The sequence below is a fragment of the Triturus cristatus genome, chromosome 9 (assembly GCF_964204655.1).
Source record: "Triturus cristatus chromosome 9, aTriCri1.1, whole genome shotgun sequence".
Taxonomy (NCBI): Eukaryota; Metazoa; Chordata; class Amphibia; order Caudata; family Salamandridae; genus Triturus; species Triturus cristatus.
The window spans coordinates 1,055,492,298-1,055,505,518 of NC_140592.1; the positions used below are offsets into that span (position 1 = coordinate 1,055,492,298).

Below are 13,221 nucleotides of genomic sequence, written 5' to 3' on the forward strand. Positions count from 1 at the left end.
ATATCAAATGGCATGAGCCAGGGACATCAGTCATATGCTGACCGCCGGACACAAAAGGAGCTACAAGGCTACATGGAGTGCCATCAGTCTGTTTTTTGGGAAATATTTTTAAGTTGGGATGATTAACCAGTTGGGCAACAGATGCTTCTGGTATTGAACTATAGGATGGGGTGGAGTTAAGAGGAGGGAGATTAGTTACCCATGGTTTACGATTTTTATACTTCAGTACAGCAGACCAAATACATTACTTCTTTATCTTTGACTGACAACTCATGGATGGAAAGGATCAGTCTCTAGTCTAGACCATAATGAGGACCGGGTCCTCATGAAATGTGAATGGTCTTAACAAACTGATTAAAATAGATGGGGTCCTGCAGTTTTTTGTTTTTTTAAGCACCACACCTCTGCAACCTGTTGCTACAGGAAACCTATATGTTAGGCACAAAGTGCATTTTCTTGGCAAGTATGAATACTCAATAATATTTCACTCTGACTTCACTAGGGGTTCGCAGAGTGGCAGTCCTGATCCATAGATCCTTTGTCCCCCACAGTCTCTTGGTTGAGGAAAGGTGACTTGGGACGTTATGTCTTGATCACGAATTCAGTAGAGGGCTGCATGGCTGAGTGCATGTGCCCCAACCGCAATCACTAAACCTCACCGCCTCACTGAACTACCAGTTGACAATCCATAAGGACAATCATAAAGGAAACTTTAATGCTATAATGGATCAGGAACAAGATGTGGTAGGCTCCAGGTGGCCAGACTCGCACACAATGCTTTTGTTCCCGAGTTCCGAGATAGAATGGGCAGAGGCTGATGGACATTCTAGACGTATACATTGATACCTCAGTCCTCAAGGTAAACTGGGATAAATCAGTGATTGTTCCACTGAAGGGTGGTCTTTTGGCCATGGGCAGGCAATCACAATTACAAATCCAGACTGATCATTTTAAATATCTTGGAGCGCACACCTCAAAGAACCCACAGACATGCTGGGAACTCAATGTCAGCCCTCTTATGCATGGACTAAGTAAATACTTGCAAAGCTGTGAAACACTTTCCCTCACAATTATGGGCATAACTGCTCTGCTCAAAATGTTTGCAGTCCCAAGAAAGCTCTACATACTGCAAAACTACCCTTATGGAACCCTAAAGTAGTTTTACAAGGAATTCTGTGCCCTTACTCGCATTTACTTTTGAGCAAGCATGTAGCCTAGGGGATCCTTACAAACATGTACCCAGTCAATGGGACCTGGGTGTCCAGAATATCGTTTTTTTATTGGGCATCTCAGCTCGCTCCAATCTAGGGTGGTTCATCAGAAATGAAGAGGACCCTTTGTATAGACTGGAATTAGACGTATTTGACGGCTCTGGTCTAATGGTCTATCTCTATGGCTCCATAATTTTCTTGACATTGACAAAGGTGACTAGAAATGGTATTTGTTGGTTACAGGTGATAAGGTCTGGAAGCTCAAGTTAACAGGGAACAACCCTCTGAGGGAGAGCATATGGCTGACTTAAAATGCACACTGTTTTAGAGCCTGGGACTTAATCAAACAATCAAAACTCATAGATGTCACATAAAATCATTTGAAGACTGGTGCGGAGGGGAATTTCACTCATATAATCGCAATTGTATCATTGCTTCAAGAATGTCACTCACTGGAACTCTATCCAGCAGAACTGGAAATCGATTTCAGTCCTCTTAAGACTAAATTTCCAACTACATGGGCTAGAAATGAGTCTCTTGCCTGTACCATATACTGGTATTAAATGCCCCAGATCACTTTTTTCAAGATAGTGGGAGCGAAACATTGGTCCTCCGGAAGCAGTAGAGTAGAGTAAGGCTTATTTCCCTTAGAGGATTAGCAATCTCCACTCTTCTACGGCTTATACAACTAAATTATCTACATTTAATTAAATTTGCTCTAGAAAAGATCTGGAGAATGGGCAACAACAGGTCCCTGAGATGTCATGGGGGGACTAGATCCTTCCTACATGTGACTTGAGTCTGTCCTGTGATACAGGAACACTAGTGATGCATCCTATGCACTCCGACAGCTGTGTTAGGCTGGCCCCTAAACTGCAACCCAAAAACAGCCATCCAGGGACTTACAGAGGAAATTGGGGACAAGGGGCTCTTGCAAACTAGTTAGGATTGGTTAACTTTTGGCGAGAAATGATATCGCAACCTAACAGAGGGATGTGAAGAGGCATGGATTAAGGGCAAAGATTACTGCTTGCACATTGAGGAGGTAATCTCTAAAGTTGCAGGCTGTCCTGGGTCCCTACATGAAAGTTAGCTCTCTCTCACACAACATTGCAAACCCCCTCAATTATCCATTTTCAATGGTCTAAAGACCCAAGGCACGAAGCAGCCAATACAGCATGCTGAAGTTTCTCGGGTGAACGAAGTCTATGCAGAGCCACACAGCGCCACCTCCTGGCACATAGGAGCAATGCTGATAAAACCTTACGGATCCAATCTGGCATCTAGGGATATTTTAAAGATAAGAAATCTAAAATTAAAGAATCTGCAGGTAGAAGTATCCATTAGAAAAAAATCATTACTTTTTAAAGGGCCATTATGGGTGAGGGAGCAGGTGAAGAGTAGGTAAGGGGAAAATGAGGGTAAGCAACGAGTAGTCTGTGAAGGAGCAACAGAGGGGTGCAAAATCGCTTTTTGGAATGCAGAGCAGCCGGCAGCATATGGCAGCTGCTGGCCCACCCACCCACCAAAAAAAAAACAACTAAATTAAAACATACACTTTATTTCCAAGGACTGCGCAGAGAAGGGGAGCAGCAACAGAGGAGCTGGTGGGTGCATGTAAAGGTGAAGCAACGGAGGGGCGCGTATGTGAGGAGTCAAGCAGCATATGAGAAAGGAGAGGAAAACACTTGCTCGCCCATGGAATGCCTAATGAAAAAGAAATAAAAAGTTCTCTAAATGTAAGCAGTGGAAGAATAATCAAATTGACAGTAATGAGGCTATGCTCCAGTGGACAGACAAACATAGTTCGAGGAAGGCAAGCAATCGAGTAAGAACTATGCAGATGAGAGTGTTAACCAACGCCATCGCCTCCATGCACTACATACTCTTCGGAGACCTGAACTTCCACGTCGACAACCCCAGCGACCCAAACTCCTCCACCCTCCTGGACAACCTCGCCAATATCGGACTGAAACAGCTCGTCACCATGCCTACCCAGAAGTAACGAAAGGTAGTGCCTACAGGCTAACGAAGATATGGACTAGAAGGAAAAGGAAAGGTCCGGGTGCACAGGACGATCTGTGCCCTGAAAAGAAGCCATGTGGCATCATGAATAAGGGTCCTGATGTCACCCAAAATAAAAATTGGTATACTCCTTAGGAGAGGGAGAGAGAACCATCCAAGGAGTTGGAATGGTATCCGCACTCTCGAGAAGCGAGGGAAAAAAACCCCGGAAAAGAATCCCCCGGGATCACCAACCTCCATATGAACCAACCCAGAGTGGGAGGGCAAGGAATTCATGTTCAAGAAGAGACAAAAGATGAAAAAATGGCTATAAACCCCAAAAGGGGCAGAAGGCACATCTGAAAAACAGTACCACCATTGGGGTTGGCATCGGAGGTGTGATGGAAACGTCTCCTACAACACAACATCGACCAAGGCAAAAAGTAACAGTAGCTTTGTGCAGGGCAGACAGAGTAAAGAAGGCCATGCAAAGGCATAGGAGAGAAAGGATTGGCAGAGTAGGGCACCCATGCCAGGATAAGGACGCGTCACGTCCATAAGGGACCTTAAGAGAAGATGAAAAAGGGGCAGAAGCCCATTTTGTCCAGGCATAGTAATAGCCAGCACAAGCAGGGCTAGCGTCTGAAGAGGGAAAAGAAGGAACACAATCCAGGTCAGAGCCAGAGAATGCACCTGAAGCCAAGAACTATGCCTTTGCATTTGCTAGGGAAGAAGGACGCCAGATAGAGAGGAAGGAGGAACCCCCTGGTCAGTGTGGAGAAACGCTCCACAGCAAGGGGCAGGAGGAATAAGACCCTGTGCACCCTTTTCCAACTTGCACTGTTGCACTAAAGCATGGCATGTGGAGTCCTTCATAAGGAGTACCATTGTGTCAGGAATAGATGGAAGAATAGCTGCAAGGCATACAGACGAGGTACCCTGCAGGAAAGGGAGCATCAGCACAAAATCACGAAAATACCCCAATGAAACTTGAGGAAAAAAGCAAAGAACACCGTGGAGCCACCGGTGTAGAAAGTTAACAGGGCCAAGAAATAAGATTAGTCTCAAAAACAACCGGGGGCCACAAACTGTTGTCGACAGGATAAGAGAACAAGAAAATAACTGCTGGGGCAGGAGCACCACACCAGATGCCACTTGGAGGTTACGAGTGAAAGGAAGAAGCTAACGGGCACCGCACTTTAACAGCTCACACAGAAAAGAAATAAAGGAGACCATCCTCCAGACTGAGTACGGGGGGAGGGGAGTGGGGGGAGAAAAGACCGTATAGCAAGCAGTGAATTAAAATTTCTCTTGACTCCAGCTATCCCTAAAACGCCATAAAGTGGAGTCAGCCTGAGAGCAAAATAGATATTGACCATTCAAAGGCATGTCCACCAGAAAAGCCAGAGGTGCGTAGTCAGGCACGCTGGCAAAGAACTAGAGAGAGAGACATGGCTCGTCTAACAGAATCTGTGGTATCCATGCCACAATGAGACAGCAATTTAGCCACCCTGACAGCCATTCTGGACCATCTGAGTAAGAGTGTACCACGTGTTATCAGCGACAGATGGGAGATGGCACGAGACCGAATCCCACAACACGTGAGAACAACGGCCCAAAACACAAGCGGTATTAAGCGGAGCTGGTGGCAGAAAAGAGACCAAAAGCATCTGGACTTTTATATTCCCTGTGTCACACACTGAACTGATGTCAGGATAGACTGTAGCAGCCTCAACCACAAAGCTGCACATAGTATGATATTGGGAAATGGCAGAGCGGGTACCCTGGAGCAGGATGGTGCAAATGAGCTATAGACCGGTCCACGGGGGCGCTTGAAACAGGTTTAGTGCCCAAAAGAATACCAAAGAGGGCTTAACAGACGGGAGCACAGGTTCAGTCCTCATCTGGCCCGGATTAAGTACCGTAAAGAGGGGATTAATGGCCACCTCCACAGAAGGAAGCTGAAGCCCCAGAACCATGGCACCCAGTGCCAGCTGTCCACGCCGAACACCACCCACGGCCATTCTCCTGCCGTCACTGCCGCCAGACCTTCACCACCATCCGCACCCCCTCGGGCACCGCTCCCACGCCGGTCGCCAACACCACCGAAGCCCTGAAGTGCATCCTCCTCAACAAACGCTCCCTGCACAGACACGCCATAGAGATCTGGGACCTCCTTGACACCCTCTCGCCAGACGTCGCCTTCTTCACGGAAACCTGGACTAACGCCTACTCTGCCCCGACATCGCCACCTGAATCTGGGGTGACTGGAGCAAAAAGAAAACAACTGATGTCAGTGCTCTGGAGTGGAGACTATATAGGCACCACACATGTCATTTCTGTTAGGGCCGGAGACGAACGATGCCACCTACCAGCATGCAGAAGTACTGCTCAAAAGGATTCTGGATCTAGTCAGATGCCTTTGTAAAATTCTATGGTAACAAGTCTGCTGCTAGAAGTCTCCATCCCATACATGCAGCCTTTATGCAAAAGTAAATTCCACATTTAGAAAAGCGGGCAGAATCCGAGGACTGTCACTGGAATGGAAGAAGGACACACAAACCTGTAACCACCCATAAAGTAGCAATTGGTTGAACAGACAAACATTTAGGAATGTACTTGCCACATTTTTCAGAGCATCCAACCGTACACCAAAAAAGATCCAGTCTAAGTAATCTAGAAAGTTTACCGAGTCATAATCAATCCCAATTTTGTTACCTTACAGTTAGCTTACAGCTTGCCCATTACTTACCACTGGTTGGTTTCACTGTCGCAAACATTTGTGTGTTTCTAATTTCTTAGTGCATGTGGGCTTCACTTGGGTTTGTTCCTCCTGTGGAGCATGGACCCATTACTTGTGTCCTTCCACTGGTCCGTTTTCAGGCGCTACTTTTTCTTTTGTTTAGGCACTCTACAACAGTGTGTGTGTTTTCCTGCTGTCTCCCTCGTCTATGTCTCCCTCTCTGCAGCTCTCGCCACCCATGTGTTTCGCCCCTGCCCTCATGTGCTTATATTGCTCCCACATTGCTTTTTCAGCAATGTGATTCTCCCTCCACCTTCTGGTGGCGCTTTCTTGTTCATTTGCTTCACCCACGCTCCTCTCTCTCTGTCGCTACTCTCAGTGTTCCATCCCTGTGCCCTCCAAGTTGTTCCCCCCCTGGCACTCCCCTTGTGTGGATTCCTCCTCCCTTGGTGTCACTACCCCCCCCCCGGCGCCTTCTCACCTATGTTGCTTCCAGCTGCTGATGCTACTTTTTCTTTTCGTTTACAAATCAGACTCAAACCTAACATAAAACGCTTGCTTCATAATGCCTTTGAAAGTTTACAAAATGACGAGGCCGGCTGCAAAAGGCTTTCATCTTTTTAAAAACTCCATGCTGCACAGCATCAGGATGCCGTAAAGCATGGCTAGAACCACTGGTAAAGCCAAAAAGTTCTAAAGGCGATATTACTGTTTTTGTGAAATGGGGGTACCTTTTATGTTTAAAATAACTGCACAAAAAAAGGTTTTAAAAGGTGGAAACAATTCCCGATTCCACAATTGCACAATATGTGTAATAGTCATTACTGCATGTTAGACGTTACTGCATGTGAATGCCATACATCTGTGCGTATGTTAAGGAATGTGTGTGTCATGGAAATTGACATGAATGGCAAATAAGTTTTACGACACATGCACACGGATATTGTGCACTTTGTTTTCTAGAAAATCTAATCTGAAACTGTTCAAGAGTCAAACTCTTGATGCTTAAGTCTAGTCACTTTAAGCAGCAGATTACAGCAAGGCAAAGAGGTATGCTTAAGGTTCCATCACGTAAAAGTTGGCATAACGCCCTTTTTTACTGTCATTATCCAAATGGAAACACTTGAAAAGTAAGATCTACATTGTTCAAACTAGGAGGTTTATCCAACCCCTTTAGCAAAATTTCATATCCATCGAAATGCATTGAGAACTGAAAGCTCTTTATTGTGAACCCTCAATTGACATCTTCTAAAGACCCCCACAACTCACCTGCAGCAATATAGCAAATAGACAAAACAGAAAAGACAAGAAAGACACTAGAAACATGCATTACCTGATTTACGACCTCAAAGTATACAGCAAGTGTTGTTGTGGGGTTAATTCCACATATCTTCCACTGACAGGTACCCCCTGTTCCTATTTCCTATAAATTAAGCACATAAATAATAATTCTTACTTCAAATATACCAGAATTTTCTAACAAGAAAGGTTTTCAACCAATTATTCCCTTAGGCATTAAGCTATTACACACCCAGTGGCAGGCCATTTGATTGGATTTTTATATTGGTTTTAATTTAAACTTCAATAACCTTTTTTTTAAGCAAAGAATACCCAGGCACGATTATGATGGGGCATGCAGATCCTTGGTTTTCTACTGGCACATTTCTAGATGCACCAAACTATTAAAACATTTATACAATACATTTAGTCAAAAAAGTATTTTGTTTTTATACAAATGATACCAACACAAAGTTTGCATGTGTAAACTGTGCATTTACAAAAGTTTAAAGAATCTTTGGTAATGTTCTTTCTGATGGATATGACAGCTCCTGCAACTTTCTTTAATGAAGCCGTTCCCAGGTGTAAGACTGGATTAGGAAATTTACTACAGCTGTATCAAGTCTCTGGCATCAGCCGACAGTTCATTGAAGCGAATGCCTGCTTGAAAGACACCCGGAGTACCTAAAAGGAGCCAAAAGTACTGATGACAACAGTTCCTTCCTAATTATTCCAAACCCCGCCCCATCAAATGCTAAAGACACAGGGGACAGAGCCAATAAAAAATGCAAAATAATTTCAAGCCATCCTCATGAGGGAACATAGGGTAGAGTAAGGAATCTGCAGTAGCCGTGTGGTAAATAATTTAATTACCGGGACTTAATTTGATACAGAAACATAATAAAATAGCTCAGTAAATAAGAGGCAGAATCCGTGGTATTAGAGGTTCTGAATGGGCTTTATTCCAGTGGTCGATTATAATCGGTTGCTCCAGGTTCCATCACCACGAAGGTTCAGGAAGTGAAGTACATACATTATTGACAAGAAATGACTTTTATAGAACATACATTACAATGAAATAGATGCGGGAGGCGTAACAATTGATAAGGAAGGTGACGATTCACATGCGTAACCGAAAATGGGTGTAATGAGGAGAAAAAAGGAACATAATTGGTTATGATGTCATATATAGGTGGATCTATAAGATTATACTTGGCATAGATGCGCGCGCAGCAGTATGACGTGTGATTGACGTGCAACTAGGGGGTGAAGGGGACTTGACATTTAGCTCTACATGTGGAGACAAGAAGTCTGGGGGGTCAAGTCAACCTAATCCCAAATCATATCTAACATCCTATGTTTAAAGAACTAAGTTATCCAAAAGAGAGGTTTCTTCGAGTAGAATCTTATTCTATACTGACTATACTGACTGTTAGCGCGTGTACAAGCGTCTAAGTGTCTACACTAGATGCGAGGGCGGAATCTTCCATAGTAACAGGGCTATGAATTACTTGCATGAAGACAGAGAAGCCGGGCCTTTGCTCGGTAGCTGGCAGAATGTTTACTTAAACTACTAGACAGGAATGCATTGGGCAGGGATCGGAGCAGATAACTTCGAAGGTGAAATACAGTTTTTTGCAGGCAGCAGGCTGATGTCAGGCTTCGTGAGCCGCGCAGAAGATGAGACAAAGTTCATGGTCACAGATGCAGGCTCAGACTGGAGCTTTCAGAGGCAGAAGGCAAGAAGAGTTTGATGACAGAATCAGGGCCTACTTGCCTGGACTGTAAAATGGCATAAGTGAACCATATAAAGGCGGTGGCCTTTCGTACTTAGGAATGGAATATCCGGCCCATTCATGGCGGATCAACAGAGGACATGTTAACGGCGGACGCACATGTATTTGCGTCTTCATAACTGGAACTGGAGGGAACATACATGTACTTGTAACATGCACATAGAACCGTTGGGGTCCAAGATAGGGGACATAACTGACCAGAAAAATCCATATTTCCACATTCCCTCCTTGTCCCCTACTTGCCCGTCAAGAGATATCAATCTTCATTAATCCATTGATCTGTTCATATAGCATCATTTGTTCTTCTTTCCTTTTCCGGAATCTTGAATGAAAATCTTGATGTGGAATGCACGATGTGGCACACAGACCACAAATCGCTGGTCCACATTGCAGGCATAAGCAGCAACTGAATAATATGAGAAGGCCAATACCTAGGAAGGATAGGACTCTCCATCCCCAGGCTGATAACACGCTCCAAAACCAACCGGACCAAGTCCAGGTGCCTGGATTCTGGTGTATCTGGCTTACAATCTTATGAAGGCGGGTTATGGCCTTATATACAGATGGCGAATTTTCTGGTATGAAAATGCAACAGCTTGATCCGATGACCCTACAAGCCCCGCCCCTATCAGCCAGGATGACGTCAAGGACAAGACGATTTTGAAGCACAACAATCCGCATAGCAGACTGCTCTTCGGTTAAATTGCCTAAGGCGGAAATAGTTTCGTTCACTACTGCTTCAAGGGTTCTAGTTAATCTACGTATCAGCTTACTATTAGTAACAGTACCTATATAGGGAAAGAGACCTTTATTGAAATCTATGTATTTTTCCCATGCCGTTTCAGTGTAATCGACTATTGGGAGATCTCTCCTTACTCTATTATATACTAAATGAATATTTCTGTGATAATCAGGAGGAGCTAGAAGAACAGGTGGCAAAAGGAATCCAATGTAGCAGGTACCATCCCAATCTAGAGGCAAACGTACATATGCCGTCTGACCACATATGAAATAGAAATGGCGGGAAGCTCTAAATGTAGACTTGCCTTGATCACTAAATTCTACTACAATGGTGCATTTACTATGGCCCATGTGTATGGAGCCATTCTTTCTTATACATAATTCCCCTTTTACTGGAAATATTGACATAGCGGGCAAAATTGGAGTAGCTTCGGATTCGACATTTAGGATCATAAGATTAAGCGTAAAATTACCTAATCCATATACTTCATTTTCTAGATCAGTTCCTGTTCTTTTGGGAAGTCCCTCCTTGTTAGGATAGCAGACCTTAAGTAAAACTAAGTTCAGATTTCCCCATACCCCATTGTCTTGATAAACTACAGATTTCGAATCTTGGGAATTAATTAAACTAAACCATGCTCCACAGGAGCCGTTGTGTGTGAACGGGTATGGAAAAAGAGGTAGAATTCCTTTATAATTCTGATAAGGAGGGAGTCGGCCACATATCCAACAATTTGTAGCATTGCTAACCTGATGGGAATGATGTAACATACTAATAAAAGTGTTATTGCGCAGCGCAAATCTGTATGACAATTCAAGCGGAGGTAATTCACTAAAAGAATGTTCAGCAGTAACATTGTAAACATGTCTAGAAATAGGATAATATATATGCAACAATATACTTGCAGTAATTATTAAAAGACTTGAGAAAAACAAAATTAATAACGTCACTATGCAATGACTACGCAGTGATTTACAGTACGCCTGTCGTTTCAACATTTTTCGGGTGTATTCTCTATTCAGGTCCAAGGGATACATGTCAGAGACAATTCAACCGCTTCACCTTGGAGAGGACTTAAACAATCAAATTGCTCGACTGATTGGGCCTAAGCTTTAGTTTATAGTGTTCAGAGTCACTTTTTTCCACAAAAGGAAGTTTTGAGTCAATGGGTGAAGACACACAAGGTGAGGTATCCACATCTGATTTTAGTCCATGAAATTTCTTGATATGACTTGAATGAATCCATCCCTTTCTGCCTTCGATCTTCACGGCTGTTCTTGTGGTGAGCAACACCAGCTGAGGTGACCTCCACCTAGGTTCCAGCTGAGTTTTGCGGTCAAAGTTCCTCACGAGGACCAGGTCCCCCGGAACCACGTCATGGGGTTTCACCTCAGTGTTGTCAGGAAAAGCTGCAGCTACCTGTGAACGACAAGATTGTAGTGCAGACATCAAGGAAGCCAAGTAATCTGTCAGCATATTACAGTCAATATCAGTTATTTTGCGTGGTATAGGCGTCCCCCACATATTTGGTGGTCTGCCGAAGATCACTTCATACGGGGATAGCCCTGTTCGAGAGTGTGCTACCATTCTTGTGTAAAAGAGTGCAACTGGTAATGCTACTACCCAGTCGACACCTTTCTCTCTGCATATTTTGGATAATCTTATTTTCAGAGTCTGATTATGTCTTTCTACGAGACCTGCTGCTTCGGGGTGTCGGACACAGTGGAATTTCCACTGATAGCCTAATAAAAGTGAAACGTGTTTCATTAATTCGGATGAGAACGGCTGGCCGTTATCTGAGTGAACAACACGTGGTAAGCCGTATCGTGGGAAGAATTCTCGAACCAACTGTTTGGCAGTAGTCGGGGCAGTGTAATCTGAAACCGGGTATGCCTCCGTCCAACGGGAAAGAGCACAGACAACTACGAGAACATATTTGAATCCTCTGCATCGTTCCATCTGGATATAATCCATCTGGAGGACTTCAAAAGGATGATCAGGAGGCTGAAATCCACCCTGTTCTACGGGAACGCTTTTTCCTGGGTTGAACTGGCAACATATCATGCAGGTACGAACTTTTTGTTTGCCTGCAGCTCGTAAATGCTTGTTGAACCAAATATGTTGAATGCTGTCTAGCATTGCTTTCTCTCCTAGATGCGCTGGACTATGGATAGTGTTAATAATGACTTGGACCATTGAATCAGGAAGGAACCACACAGATTTTTCCTTCATCAACCATCCTTGATCCGTTTGGATCCCTCCTAATTCCGTCCATTTCTTTATTTCTTCTGGTGTAGCATGTGTCTGTATATCAATTACGTCAAGAGTAGGATCTTTAACCGTCATACAATGTGTCAGCGTCGGAACTATTGTCTTTGTCATGTCGGATTTTTGAGTTTGAGCTGTCTGTTTAGCTGTTCTGTCAGCTAGATCGTTGCCTTGAGAAATGATATCAGTAATTTTCGTATGAGCTTTACATTTCATAATCGATATTGCAATGGGCAAATGTATTGCATCTAATAAGGCATGAATGAGGGGTCCGTGCTGAATGTGGGCACCGTGAGAAGTTAAATAACCTCTCTCTCGCCACAGCACGCCGAAGTCATGTACAACTCCGAATGCATAACGTGAATCAGTGTATATGTTGACTTTTTTATTTGTGGCTTGAATACAGGCTTGTGTCAGAGCGACGAGCTCTGCTGCTTGAGCGGACAAGGTATTTATACACTTGGTTTCAATAATTTCAGTGTCTGTGGTGACTGCGTAAGCGGCCACTAACTCTCCTGTACTTGTTCTCATACATGAACCATCTACATACAACGTCAGGTCTGGATCTGATAATGGAACATCTGTCAAATCTTGTCTGGGTTTCGTCGTGATTGTAATAACATCAATACAATCATGGGCTAATGGGTCTGTTCCATTTACAGGTAAAAGTGTGGCAGGATTCAATGTGTTACAACGTCTGATTTCTATATGTGGCTGAAACAATGTTAGTTCGTACCCTGTAAGTCTTGCTATAGTCAAGTGTTGTGTTTGCGTTCGGTTCACAAGAACCTCCACTGCATGTGGTACTTGTACTGTCAATGGATGTCCTAACACTATGGCATCGCTTTGTCTGATTGCTAAAGCTGTCGCTGCCACTGATTTTAGGCACGCAGGCAGAGCCTGAGCTACGGGATCTAATGTACTAGAAAAATAAGCACATGGTTTGTGTGCTCCTGCTTGTTCCTGTGTGAGTACTGACAAGGCAGTACCTTCGCGTTCTGTAATAAAGAGTGTAAACTGTTTTCTGTAACATGGTGTTGCTAAAACTGGTGCTTGACATAAAGCTTTCTTTAAGCTTTCAAAAGCGTGTGTGTGTTCCTGAGTCCAAGGGAGAACAGTCGATGTGGCTGCCTCCTGTGTTGTCAACTGAATGAGTGGTTTTGCTAGAAATGCATACTG

General features: G+C 43.9%; 1 protein-coding gene across 1 annotated transcript in view; it reads right to left on the reverse strand.

Annotated features, from left to right (window-relative positions):
• Positions 1 to 13,221, reverse strand: part of SEC23A (SEC23 homolog A, COPII component) — a 989,636-nt gene that overhangs the window by 481,817 nt on the left and 494,598 nt on the right. Inside the window, exon 12 of the mRNA XM_085626924.1 lies at positions 7,292 to 7,381. Coding sequence (XP_085483050.1) covers positions 7,292 to 7,381 — 90 coding nt within the window. The remainder of the gene's footprint in view (positions 1 to 7,291; positions 7,382 to 13,221) is intronic.